The 13,915-nt window shown below is 42.1% G+C and overlaps 1 protein-coding gene across 1 annotated transcript in view; it reads left to right on the top strand.

Annotated features, from left to right (window-relative positions):
• SPRED2 (sprouty related EVH1 domain containing 2) overlaps positions 1-13,915 on the top strand; it is a 109,376-nt gene that overhangs the window by 85,874 nt on the left and 9,587 nt on the right. The window contains exon 4 of the mRNA XM_045549743.1: positions 1,274-1,338. Within this exon, the coding sequence (XP_045405699.1) occupies positions 1,274-1,338 (65 nt within the window). The remainder of the gene's footprint in view (positions 1-1,273; positions 1,339-13,915) is intronic.

Raw genomic sequence — 13,915 nt, 5'->3', positions numbered from 1 at the left:
AGACATGAGCCACCATGCCTGGCCTAAAATGTTTTTAAATAATAGTTTTTAAATGTTTAGAGAGAAAATATCTCCTGTATTATTGATAGAAGTTTGTGTGGTCTCCATGTGCTTAATCACTGAAGGTACAAACAAAATGTGATTCTCCTACTTATAATTTTTTCTCTATGTACATTCTACCTAGCTGTTGTCTATCAAACTTGCCTAAACATTGATTGATTGGACTAATTCAAAGAGTAAAGAAAAATCCTGAAAGACTGACCAATAGGAATTGCACAGAGGGTATTATGGGACTGTTGTTTTTCCTCCTGCAATGTCTTGTTGGAGATTTAAGTATTTCATCCCTTTCTAAGCAATTCTTTTAATTTCAATTTTATATAATAACAAAATATTTTCTAAATGTGGATTTTAGAAGACCTAACCTAGAAAAGGAAAAGATAGAGAATAAATTTCTCTTTTGGGATATCTGTCACTTATGCAAATTTAAATATGTTTTTCTTTTGGTCATTTAAGTTGATCCACACATTACTGGGTGCTATTGCAGGGTAAAGTGGGACAGTTATACTGATTTGCATACCCGAATGAAGAAAAAGGTGAATAAGTAAATAAATTGAATTCTAAAGACCACTTGGTTCCATGATGGGAATAAGCTGGGTTTTCTTAAAAGAGCCTTAATTTTGTCTAATAAAGCAAAGAAAATTCAGTGGTGCCCTGGTATTGCAAGAGGAAAGCTCCTTGTCTGGCCACTGGCTCCCACAACCTGGAATTTAGAATACAGTATATGGATTCGGAGCTGGAGGCAGGCATACAGCTCCCTCGTTGGTCAATGAAAAGGCCAGAGAAGCTGAGCCCAATTCGTACGGCGAGACTGTGGCGGGTCTAACATGGAGGCTCCCAGTCCAGTCTTCCCACTACAAAGCTGGGACCTCAAGGCCACTACAAAAGCCACTCAACGTGCCCCTTGGAGGAGTGGGCAGGCTCTCCTCTCACCCCTTGCATGGTGCCCCTCTGTGTGCGTATTCTCCAGTGGCCAGTGCAGAAGTGTGAGAGATGAATGGGGAACAACACTGGGCAAAGTTAATTTAGGGAGCATCCTGGCAAGAGTCAATTAAAGAAGATAAATTAAAAGCACTTAATTCCCAGGTAACATGTTTCTCCTGGTGATTCACATGCACAAAGGAATGTGGTTTTATTAAAATACTCTTTTTTTTAAATGATTGGTTTTAACTTATCCTCTTGGGAAACACTTTTTATTACGTTTTTGTCTTTTTAGGATCAACAACATCATCTTCCACCATCCATAATGAAGCTGAGCTTGGTGATGATGACGTTTTTACAGTAAGTGTCCTTTGTCCTTTGCTTTCCAGATTAGTTGATGAATAATCAGAGAAAGATTCTGTTTAAGGGCATGGGAGACACTTTGCAATGTGGCATTTGCTGTTGCTGTTTGGAAGCCATTAGAGAGATCTCTGTCTTGGCGCACATCTTCCTGCCTGGTTCGCCCTGTTGCTCACACTGCAGGGCTGCCATCTGCCACGCAGCACAACAGTGTGAGCGCTCCCGGATCTGTCCAAGGTTCTCCCAAAGTCGTCTCTCAGATTTAGGGCGACCAACTACCCTAGTTTGCCCAGGTCTGTCTCGTTTTGGCACCAAGTGTCCCTAGTCCTGAGAAACACCTCAATGCCAAGTAAACTAGGACAATTGCTCACCCTCCTTGGGGTCTTCTGTTAGCATACTTTCCCTGGCATAGGGGAAAAGCTAGAAGTACTCTTCCTGATGAGTAATTAACTGTCTGATAAGAAAGGCCTGAAGGCTGAGTTAAGGTTAGGCCCAAGTGTGCTGAGGCGGGTAAGGGTCTAGATGTTTTGACACAGTTTGAGTTAATGGGATGTAACTGAGGACAAAATGATTTCTCAGCTTGCTTCTTTAGTTAAATCCTGTTCTTCTAGAGGTTAATTAACAGATAGTTCATTGAAAGCCTACAGTGTGCTTGGAGCAGCAAGTTGTTGTTGTGCTCTGAGCCTTGAGCCACAATAAGAAATGCATTTATGTTGTGACCCAGCACACACATGCATCAAAAGATACCTGGAACCAAGTAGTACTTCATGTTCTGCATTCTGACTTTTTTCTCTATTTCATTTTCTTCCTTTTTTTTTTTAATTATAAAACTTCTCAAACACACAGAATATAAAAATATAAAGAATAATACGGTGAATACCTAGATACCCTACACCTAGATGGAACAGTTATAACATTTTGGCACATTTGCTTGATCTGTGTGAGTGTGTGTACTTATACACATAGGTGTGGGCCCACATGCATACACACACACACACACACACACACACACACACAGATATTATCTGCTGATCGTTTGAAAGTAAGTTACCCCTCAGTACTTTAGCATGCATCTCCTAAAAATAAGGTATTCACAAAAGAATTTCAGGGCAGTGAGACTATTCTGTATGATACTATCATGGTAGATACATGTCATTATACTTTTGTCCAAACCTATACAATGTACACCACCAAGAGTGAACACTAATGTAAACTGTAACCTTTGGGTGATAATGATATATCAGTATAGGGTCATCGATTCTAACAAACGTACCACTCTGGGTGGGGGTGGAGCAGTCAGTAATGAGAGAGCTAGCTGGTGCATGTGCGGGATCAGGGAATATATGAGAAATTGCTGTACCTGCCATTCAATTTTGCTGTTAACCTAAAACTGCTCCAAAAAATAAATTCTAATAAAAATAATTAAAACTAAAAAAATAAGGCATTCCCCTATACAACCACACCACCATTACTATCCCAGGAAAATTAATAGGAATTTCATAGTGTCCTCTAATATCCACTTTATAGTTCCTCAGTGTCTTTTGTAAGTTTTTATTTTATAATTTAAAATACTGGGTGCAGTCCATTAAATGTGTTTACCAGTACACTCATGGTTTGCAACTAGTGATTTGAAAAACTATTCCTTTGGGAATACGAAGGTATGTAGCCTTGGCTCCAACCCTTAAGGAGATACAAGATGGTTTACAGAGATGAGATTGCCCCATGAGGGGCTTAGAGACTGGCACACACCATGTAAAGTAGTCTGGTCAAGAGATGAGAGAGCAGCATGGGGTCAGAAAAGACTTTGGGGGGAGGGGGTGTGCGGCGAGGCTGGACTGGACCTCAGTGGCATTTGAACGAGGTTCAGGAAGGGGCTTCAAGACCGGGGAGCCACAGGGACGAAGGTGGAAGCGGGAGTGTGCACGCTGAGTTGCCTGAGCATTGCCAATCCCAACCTGACATGAACAGAGCATGCGTAGGGGTTTCAGGAAATGAACTCAGTTGTCCTTCCTTGGAGCGGCTGGTGTGATGTGGCTCTGAACAGGTTTCCTATAGTGCTCCGAGCAGATCCTCTCAACAGTTGGCATGTTGCTTGCATCTGTTCCTTTGTCACGTTTCGAGAGACAAACAACAGCAGGCGGGTTAAAAGGTGGCTTCCTGTGCTCCAGAGCAAAACTGTCATTCGCTGCTGCTTCCCAGCTACCTGCCAGAAGTGATTTATAGAATCAGGAGAGAGCAAGAGTGAAAGGGATGGTGGAAGCCTGAATCCCTCCTGGTTTTGCCCTTTAATCCACAGGGGATCCATGTGCTACTCCAGGGTAACACCAAATAAATGCTTGGAAGAAAGTTTAGAAGCAGCCCTGCTGCTTCCAGACACTTGGAAACTCACTTAATTAATTGCATTCCATGTAGGCCCTGATGTGTGTGATCAATTGCCTTCATTCCATTTGTTTACAAACAAGGACCAATGAATAATAGTACCTCCCTTCACCAAGAAAAGCCCAGTCATAGGCCATTAACTAGTAGGAACACAGCCATGAGAAAATGGGAGGGTCGTCCGGGGCTTGCAGACCAGGTTCCCATTCGTTCATGAGCTCCCTGTCATTAGACTTTCTGCCCTAAAACAGATGTCTGAAACCCAGAGCCAAGGACACAAGCAACTGCTTTAACTCCTGTGTAGACTACAGTTTCCCAAGTTCTGTTGTGTTCTGAAACTTATTGGTAAGACAGATATTATATCTAGAACTTGGAACTCATTTATCAGAGAAGGGTTATAAATGGTGATAAGATCCTCTTAAAATGTATGATGGATCAGAATGATAATAATTTTCTAAGAGAGCAGCATGTGTGGGAAAACCTTCAGAGTTGTAACTTGAAGAACCAAGCATGTTATTTTTTCTGTTTCTGCCACTGGAGCCCGAGTTTTCCCTCTGTTTCAGGAGATTCCTTGGGGCTAGGAGGAAAACAGGATATTGTGAACAATATATTGATGCACAAGAGCACAAGCACTCCTTAATTAATGTTCTTCTTCTTTAGGAGTAAAGCCTGGGGGAAGGGGTGCCTCCCCAAGGAGTGGTTGTTTAGATTTGTATTTTCACAAAAGTGTGGCTGTCTCTGCTCACACTTTCCCAGTTCTCATGGTTATCCTTCAAATCAGCTTGTCCTAACTTCTAGAACCACGTTGCATGCCTCGGAGGAAAGTGCTCTGCCTTGCGCTTTGCTGCCAGGTGCCGGGACCGCTGCCCCTGCAGCCTCCTCTTGCTTCTCCTGCCCATCTCACTAACCCCAGCCCAGGCCTGTACACATCTCTTCTGCGTGGGCCACTGCCAGAAACTGCTCTGACCTTCTGAGTTTTGGCCTATATATTGCATTCATGTTTCCTAATATGTCTCCCTCAAGCAGTCATGATTGTTCTTTCTCCTTTAAAATACCATAGCACTTTTTTTATTTCTCTCTCTCTCTCTTTTTTTTTTTTTCTTTTTGCCTAGACTTTACCACTGTACAATGTTTTTTATTTCTCTCTTGCCACTGGAAAGCCTGCCCTTTCTTTTTTTCTTTCATACTTTATTTGCTGAATGAATGAGTCTTCATCTAATTAGATCATAAGCAGGTTATTCATCATTGTAGCCTCTACAACCCAGTAAAGCTTTGCTCTCTAGGTGCTCAATAAACTGATAATATGAACCCCGGATGAGTATAGTAACAATCTTAGGTTTTCATATTTTATTCATTTGCTTTATTGTTATCCTTAGGGACTAGTTAAAGGTGGGTGATTTTGAGGGCTTCTCAGTAGGTTCATATTATATTTTTTAGCTGTGTTCTCTACTCAGTCTACAGTTAAGATCTGAGCTCCCCGTCTTCACTCACAGTAAGCTTTTGTCTGCTCAGCTTTCTCCTTGCCCTCCCATCAACTCTCCTTTGTAGCAGGGTCCCTTCATAGCCCCCTCTGCTCCATGGGGGACCCCACTGACAATAGTGAATCCAGTTGAGGACAGACACCTAGGTGGCAAGGATGTAGCCTGCATTAAATATGGATTTATGAAGGAATCCCAGCATCTGAGCCATTTGGTACAAATCTGTACGCCAAATAATGCAAAGAATATAAAGCAACAACAGGAACAGAAAAAGGTTAGCATTCTGTGGCAGGGGAGTGTTTTGCCATTGCTAAGAGTTAGCATACTCTTGGTGCCTCCAATGGACAGCTTTCCCTCCACTCCAGGCTGGGGAGACTTGAGAGGGACAGAGTTGAAAGCTCCTGAGTTCATTCCCTGTTGTACTTATGGTAACTGGCATGTCTTGAAGAGGTCCATGTAAACCTGAGCTATGAGAACTTTAGCTGTGTGGGTAAGCTGAGCTGATTTGCTCTCTAGCCTGGGACCAACTTTCTCCCAGAGCCCTGCAGTTGAGGACCCTAGGGCCAGAGGGTTTGGAGCCGGCAAGGAAAGGGGGCGTTATTGGGTATGGGGCATGGGAGTGGAGAAAATGGCTTGTAGAGAACTGGAGAGCCTCCAGGTTTTATGGTCATTTAATGAACAGTTTCCCAAACTCCTGTTGGTAGGGTTTGGTCCATTAAAACCTAGTCGTTTATTTACTGCTGCAGAATTCTAAAATCATTTTTAAATGTTAGCATCTTCAGAGATAGACAAGGACAATTTTTAAATCATCTTGGGAGAATGCAGCTGCAGTGGTATATGCATACTTCTAGAGCAGGCTAATCTAGAATCTATGTCAGTCGTCATTGCTTCAGCTGTCATTGTGCTGAGTGGCTGGACTCAGGCTCTAAACTGGGGGTTAGAGACATATTAATATTTGCTTTATAAGAAGATAACTTGGGGGTATATTAAACAGCTAAGTCTTCATCTTCCATAAGAAGTACTCCTGAAATAATCTAAATCTGAAAATCAGGAAATAGTAGTAGAACCATAGTGTTTTACAAATGGAGAGAAATACCAGAATGAAGAGCCATAAAAATTGAAAATGCGTTTCTCTGCAGAGTGAGAAGCTGAGAATAGGGAAGGTAAGACTAAGGGGCTGCTATTTGATTTATTAAACGCTATCCATGTGTTGCTTTGATTTTTAAAAAAGAAAAGACCGAAGAATGAGAGGGGCTTTCTCAGAATGGGAGTCAAGGGAAAAGGAGTCGAGAGAGACACCTGAGTTACAGCCATCCTGATTTCCACATCTGGGGGCTTAAGGAGATTGAAGAGACTCAGCAGAGGTTGTGTTCTGCAGCTCTGGGCACTTCACAGTGGCTGTCACTGTATTCTTGGCCTGATATTGGGAAGCAGTATATCCACTAGGTAAAGAATGGCACATTAAAGGTAGGGTGGCGGAAGTTAGCTGGAATTGTCTGGCTTGCTAGAGGGTGAAGGTGGTTGTAGATATGCCAAGTCCTTAGAATTGCAGGTCTTGGAATTGGAAGGGATCAGGAGTTCATCTCATCCAGGCTCCTTCCTCCTATCGAAGAAGTAGGATTTACCTCATTTTACACACACAGTCACAGAAGCAGTTCAGTCAGATTGAGGACTTGCCTAAGACACACAACACAGCTAGATCGTGGCGGAAGAACAACCAACCCCATCTCCCAACCTTCCCAGTTCACCACTGCTGTTTTTCTTTTCCTCGGTTGAATAATTACATTCATGATATTTCAGCTATTCTATTTTTAAAACAACAATCAAATGTAAGAGTTACATTTCAGAATTCTCTTGGACCCACGTTGGAAAGGGGAGAGATAAGAGGATAAATGTGTGACCAGTGCCCACATGAACCGTTCCTGTGGTGGACCCAGAGCCTGCTGAGTGTTGTAATCTCGAGGTCCCCAAAGTAGCAACTCAAAGCTTGACCATAGGGGCCCCTGCCATATATAAAGTTTTGATTTTTTTTTTTTTTTTTTCAGCGTCTAGGTTTCTACTACCACCAGAGTATTTTGTTCCTGGAATTGGGCAACCCTTCTCAACTGGGATTCCTAGTTAAGCCCCAGCACTGTCAGGCATCCGTTGTATATAATGAATTAACTTCTCTTCTGTGCACTTAGAATGGTGCCAACTGTGTACCATCCTTTGCAGAATAAAGAAGAGTCATTCACAGCATTTTGTGTGGGGCTTAATGCTTTCCCAGAACCCAGTTGAAAAGGGCTGGTTTTGGGTTATGTTTTGGTGTTTCGCTGTACCTTGTTTCTTCAGGCAGGCAGTCCTCCTTACAGGAAAAATGCCCTGTCTTTTGCAGCAGCAGCCGCTTCAAGCCATGTTTTGCCCACACTGGAAAACTTGGTCCTTCCTCATGCCCTATGCTTGAACCCTTGACATCCTGTTTATTACAAGCTGCATTTTATGACTTTCTGGCTATTCAGAGCAGTTGTCCCTAATGACATCCCGGACCCCTCCCATCCACCCCAGGTGTTCTCTAAAGCATGACTAGAGCACATGGTTAGAACTAAAGCACCCAGAAGCAGTTTGTTTTGTCCTAGATGAGCTTTTGAGTGTTTGGAAGTTGTGGTTTTTTTTTTTTTTTCATTCTTGATTAAGTGGAAAAAAGTGAATTCATTGAATTTTGTAATTATCAAAGCTTCATTTACAGGAGAAGAGTAAAGAATAGCACATTTTCCCTTTCTTGAAGCGTTTTTTCCACCTACTCCATCCCCAACAAACATTAAAGCTGAGGGTAAATCTACCTATTGTTTAACAAATGGGGTTCATTTGCTGATTTTGTAAGGAGTGTTTTTTTAAAAGGCAGGTGGTATGTGATCAATGAGTTTGTGGAGTTTGGAGTGTGAGGAGAGGCTTGAATTCTAAACTTGGTTCTGCTTTTAGTTAGCTGTATCACTGATCCTTTGAGTGCAAAACTTTATTGGGTGAATATAATTCCTTCAAGTCTCTCTTCACTGGCCCAAGGGAAGGGAAGGAAGAGGATTTTGGGGTGGAACCGGCTCTGTCCCTGGCACTTAGCACTACACTCCTCATATGTTACTGCATTTGGTCCTCACAACTACCCTGTGAGGTACACTGCCATTTTTGCAGATAAAGTAACCAAGGCTCAGAAAGATGAAGTGAATGGTGCTTGCTTCCACAATCTGCAAACTTCTCTGCCTTTCAGAGAAGTTTAAGGAAAGGAAATATTTATCCAATATGTTTCAGCAAATTTTACATATTCAATATACCAGATTCCTTTACTGGCAGAACTGCCTAAATGCTGGACTTTTCAGCTGGTGCATTGGCTTAAAAACTCAGCTGTCTCTTTAGTGGAGATATGAGGTTTCCCTGTCCGTTTCAAAGCCCCAGTCTCGTTTTAGAAGATCAGTTGATCAAAAATGTTCTCTTTCTGTCTTTACCTTTGGAAGTAAGGGATTGGGAATAAGGTGGGGAGCGGTAAGTAAAAGAGAAAATAGTTAAGAAATAAATTACTTCTACAAAGTTTAACTAGTGACACTGACCTATGGTGGTTTATTAAGAAAAGCAAAAATGTTTCGGTAGGGCAGCCTTCCGCTTCAGGGCTGACCCAGGGAGAAGCACACCCCTTAACCACTGCTGGCTGGGACCCAGCACTGGCTGGGGTGGTGTGGAAGGTCTCAGAAGATGGGGGAGGGAGAGCTCCTTTATCTTCTAAATGACAATAACTATCAAGCTCACATTGCACTGTAAGAAGAGGATCTTTTTATTCAACTTGTAATACCTATAGTGCTAAATTAATTAAATGTCTAAGGATCAAACAAAAGCTTTGAAATGCTCTCAGGTTCAGGAAGCTCAAAGGCATTTCGCTAGCCCTCCCACTTGTGTCTTGCTTCACTTACATAGATATCATCTCATCTTTTTAAGCTGTGGATAGTAAAACACAATTATTTCCATTTTACTAATTCATACAGAGTACATATTCAGGTTACCTGAAACCCGGCCTTTCCTGTTCCCAACCCTTTGGTCCTTCCAGGGAATCCAAGCTGTGGGTTTACAAAAGTTTCCTTTTCTTTCATAACAGAAAGTCATCTAAATTCAAAATTTAGAAATGTAAAATTTTTGTTTTAATTGTTTTTGCCATTTTCACAATGAAAGAATCCTCTAGGTCCTAGAGAAAAGATAAACGTCCTAGAGTCTAGGACAAAGTCATCTCTTTTCCACCCCCAGCAACTACCTTGTAGCTGGGATTATAAAAGAGCATGGCTCTAGCCTATTTCCTGATCTGCTTGCCTCTTTGAAAGAGGACACCTGAAACCAATGTAGGCCCTCAGGACAGGTGAGTGGAGCTACCTGTTCCCAAAGACCTGTTGACAGAATGGCTGGCAACTTCCTGTTTGCCAGAGGAGAAAGATTGGCCAGAGAGGTCTGTCAGTGCCAGTAGAGGCGGAGGGGAAAGGCTCGCAGCTCATCCAAACAACCTGAGCAGCCCAGAGCCTTTGAGGCACTCCCAGCCCAAGGGGGAGAGCAATGGTTATATTTACAATATGGGGGAGGGGTTGTGTATACCTTTTTCTAATATAAAATGAGAATCCCTTGTAATCAGAAGGATATTGCTCTGGTTCTGTCAGCTGTTGAAATACTAGTGGTAGATTGCAGCAAAAATAATGCAAATATGGTCATAACGACTAGTTTATCCACCTTTAAAAAATTTAAAATAGCAGCAGCATCCATAGACAAGGCAGAAATTCTACTTAATCAAACTAAATCCTGTAGCTCTTAAATCAGCTGAGCAATAGGCTGAGTCAAACTCCTCTAACCTGCAGTGTTCTTAGGAGCAGGAGAGAAGGGTTACACATAAAATTGTTAGAGCTCAAACAGACCTTGAAGATCACCTAGTACAACCCTCTTGTTTTACACATGAGGAAACTGAGGCCCAAAGAAGTTAAATGACTTTGTGCAAGATGTATGGCCTAGTCGGGCCTGAGGTTTTCTATTATTGCCCAACAGTCTGCATGACGCCTGATGATACAGGGTAGCTCCTTAAGCAATTTCTTTATTGTCTGTACTATACCTTACTCAAAACATGTAGGCCTGGTGACCTCCTGAAATGGCTGCTCAGACAGGGCTTGGTTCTCTGTGTTTTGTGCTTTCTTCGTGTTCCTGGGGACTTCCTGGGGACGCAGGGGTGATGAAATGGCTTGTTTGCTTGCTGCCCTGGAGGCGGGGTTCGCCCCACCTGTCACCGTCCCCAGGAAGGAGAAGGGAATTGCTGGTTGCCGCCTTCTCATCATCTGGCCCATGTGCTGGGTGGGAGCATCCTCCCTGAGAAGACACACCAGGCACACCTTTCTTCTCCCTCGGCACTGTGCCAGCTGCCGCTGCCCCCACCCCCTGCCCATTTTGGAAAAGCAGATTTAGCAAGAAAACACAGGGGAATTAAAGGCATGCACATAGTCCCAAAAAGACTTGTTTCACTTTGAAATGCATCCACCTCATCCTTAATACCCCCAAAAGCCCTTGATCCACAGCCAGAATTCCAGCCCAGGATGGACAGTTTAAGCAAACTGTCTCCTCAGCTAGCCTGGCCTTTTGGTTCTTTCCCTCCCTCCTTGAGCTTCCAAATGAAGAAGGCTCATTCCTGGGCCCCGGGCATGCGAACAGTTAGTTGCATGTGCATCTTTGGGAATTTCCTAGTAAACTCAAGATCCCTCCATAAGAGAGGGAAGAGTAGCCAAGCTTCCAGGAGAAAGCGATCACACTGTACCAAGTAGGCCGGACAGTAGGAGGGGGCTGGCCTCAGGTTTGTGCAAGGCATCAACCTGCCACGAACCTGTCTCCGTTCAGCCCAGATCCCACCCAAACCAGGCAGCACTGACGATCTTGGGGAAACAGCCAGTTCATTAGCCCAGGCAGCCTCACCTCAGTGTCATTTGCACTTCAGATTTTGATTTATTGTCAAGTTATCGGCCAGGCGCGGTGGCTCACACCTGTAATCCTAGCACTCTGGGAGACCGAGGCCGGAGGATTGCTCGAGTCAGGAGTTCAAGACCAGCCTGAGCAAGAGCGAGACCCCATCTCTACTAAAAATAGAAAGAAATTACCTGGACAACTGAAAATATATAGAAAAAATTAGCCGGGCATGGTGGCACATGCCTGTAGTCCCAGCTACTCGGGAGGCTGAGGCAGTAGGATCGCTTAAGCCCAGGAGTTTGAGGTTGCTGTGAGCTAAGCTGATGCCACGGCACTCACTCTAGCCTGGGCAACAGAGTGAGACTCTGTCTCCAAAAAAAAAAAAAGTTATCATAATATTAAAATCAATTTTTTCTAAAATTCTGTTTCAACTTTTTTTTAAGAATGTGCATAGCAGCTTTATCCTCAGTATCTCAAAACTGGAAACAATAAAATGTCCAGGAAAATGGATAAAAAATGTATATTCATAATATAGAATACCACACAGCATAAAGGATAAATTTCAACTACATGGTGAACTTACAGATAAAATTTTGAGTGAAAGAAGTCAGATACAGTACATTCCATATGATTTTATTTATATAAAGTTTAAAAACTGGAAAAACAAATACATATTGATAGAAATCAGAATAATAATTACCTTTGGAGGGTTATTTCGAAAGGAAAACAAGGAAGCCTTCTGAAAGGCTGAAAATTTTCTATATTTTGATACTAGTTGGGATTATATAGGTATATAAATATGTGAAAATTAATCAAACTGTATGCTTGTGATTTGTATACCTTATATGTTATACCCCAACTGAAAACAAAGTTTTTAAGAAAAATCTTTTTAAAAAATCATTTATTTCCTGTCTCCAGCTTGCCTCATGAAGGATTTTTATCCATTCTGTTTACTGTTATATCCCCAGTATCTAAGAACAGTACCTGTCATATAGTAGGTACTTAATATTGAATGAATTAACATGTTAATAAATATGTACCTGCTCAATTTCCATATTGAAATAGCACCGGCTGTTAGGCACAAACCAGACTTTCATGTTTTATCTACTTTACACATCTTGCTGGTTAATTACATCGTATTTAGAAAGGATTAGCGTGTAGAAAGAGCCCACTTTCGGATTTATGTGAGAGGGCAAAGCACATCAGCATTGTCCTAGGAGGCAGCTGCGCACCTGTGTGCAGTTCCCAGGGCTGCAGGGAGCATCACAGCACATTTCCGGTGGGCACATCCAGATAGCCGGGAGGAGCTGAATCATTTACACAGTACAGGAACCTGAGGAACCTCTGGCCTGTATCTTTAAGAGTATGGGAGACAGCTGTAGTCCCAGCACTTTGGGAGCCTGAGACAGAAGTATCACTTGAGGTCAAGAGCTCAAGACGAGCCTGGGCAAAACCTGAGTTGAGACCCTGTCTCTACAAAAAAAAATTTTTTTTAATTAGCCAGGCATGGTGATATGTGCCTATAATCCTAGCTACTTTAGAGGCTGAGGCAGGAGTATTGCTTCACTTGAGCCCGGGAATTGGAGGCTGCAGTGAGCTATGATTGTGCCACTGCACTGCAGCTGGGCGACAGAGCTAGACTTCTATCTTTATTTTTTTTAATAAAAATATTGATAAATCACATCAAATTGTCAAATACTAGTAAGATAAATTTAATGAAAGACCAGTAGAATATATTCCAGAAATGCAAAGATGGTTTATATTGGAAAAGCTAGCTGTTTAATTCCTACATTAATAAAATAAATTACAGCCAGGCATGGTGGCTCACACCTATAATAATCCCTGAACTTTTAGAGGCCAGAGTGGGAGGGTTGCTTGAGCCCAGTTAAGACCAGCCTAAGCAATATGGCGAGACCTCATCTCTACAAAAAAATGGAAAAATTAGCTGAGTATGATGGTGCATGCCTGTAGTCCCAGCTACTCGGGAGACTGAGGCAGGAGGATTACTTGAGCCCAGGAGTTTGGGGTTGTAGTAAACTATGCTGATGCCACTGTACTCTAGCCAGGCAATTAGAATGAGAGGCTGTCTCTAAGTGAATTAATTAATAATTTAATTAAAGGTGAAAAGACAGTGTGTTCATCTCAGTAGATACCAAAAATCATGATATCCAACATCTTTTGGGATTTTATAATCACTTCAGTTATCTAGAAACATTGTCAAATAGAGAATCATTAGAAGTTTTTCCATCAAAGTCAAGTTCAAGACAAGCAGGGCACTGTTACCTCTGTTTTTCCATATCATGCTGTAAACCCTGGCAAAAGATGCAATAAGATGAAAAAAAGATGGTATAAATATTGGAAAGTAAATCATACTTTCTTTTCTGGGTGAAATGATTTACTTAGAAAAATCCAGAGAATCACTTGATAAATTATTTGAAGTTTTAACTTTCCCATATATCAGCAATCATAGTTTAGAAAATAGAAATTTTAAATCTCATTTCATTTTTGCAATAACCCTGAGGAAGATTTTAGCCCCATTTTACAGACGTGAAAACTGGAGCTAGAGATTAACTTGACCAAAATCACACATCTTATAATTAGCAGAGAATGATTCAAGTCTACTTTGTCTGAGCCCAGAAGGTTTTTTTGGTTTTTTTTGTTTGTTTGTTTGTTTGTTTGAGGGCACATTCACAAGTGACAGGGCTGTTGCTCACTGCATTGTGGTACACAAAACCTCCCAGATGGCAGTGCCTGGCCTCACTGTCCACAGCAAGAGG

Source organism: Lemur catta, chromosome 4 (genome assembly GCF_020740605.2).
Source record: "Lemur catta isolate mLemCat1 chromosome 4, mLemCat1.pri, whole genome shotgun sequence".
In the NCBI taxonomy this organism is placed as follows: Eukaryota; Metazoa; Chordata; class Mammalia; order Primates; family Lemuridae; genus Lemur; species Lemur catta.
Note: the sequence above shows the minus strand (reverse complement) of the source record. Positions and strands in the feature narration are given on the sequence as shown.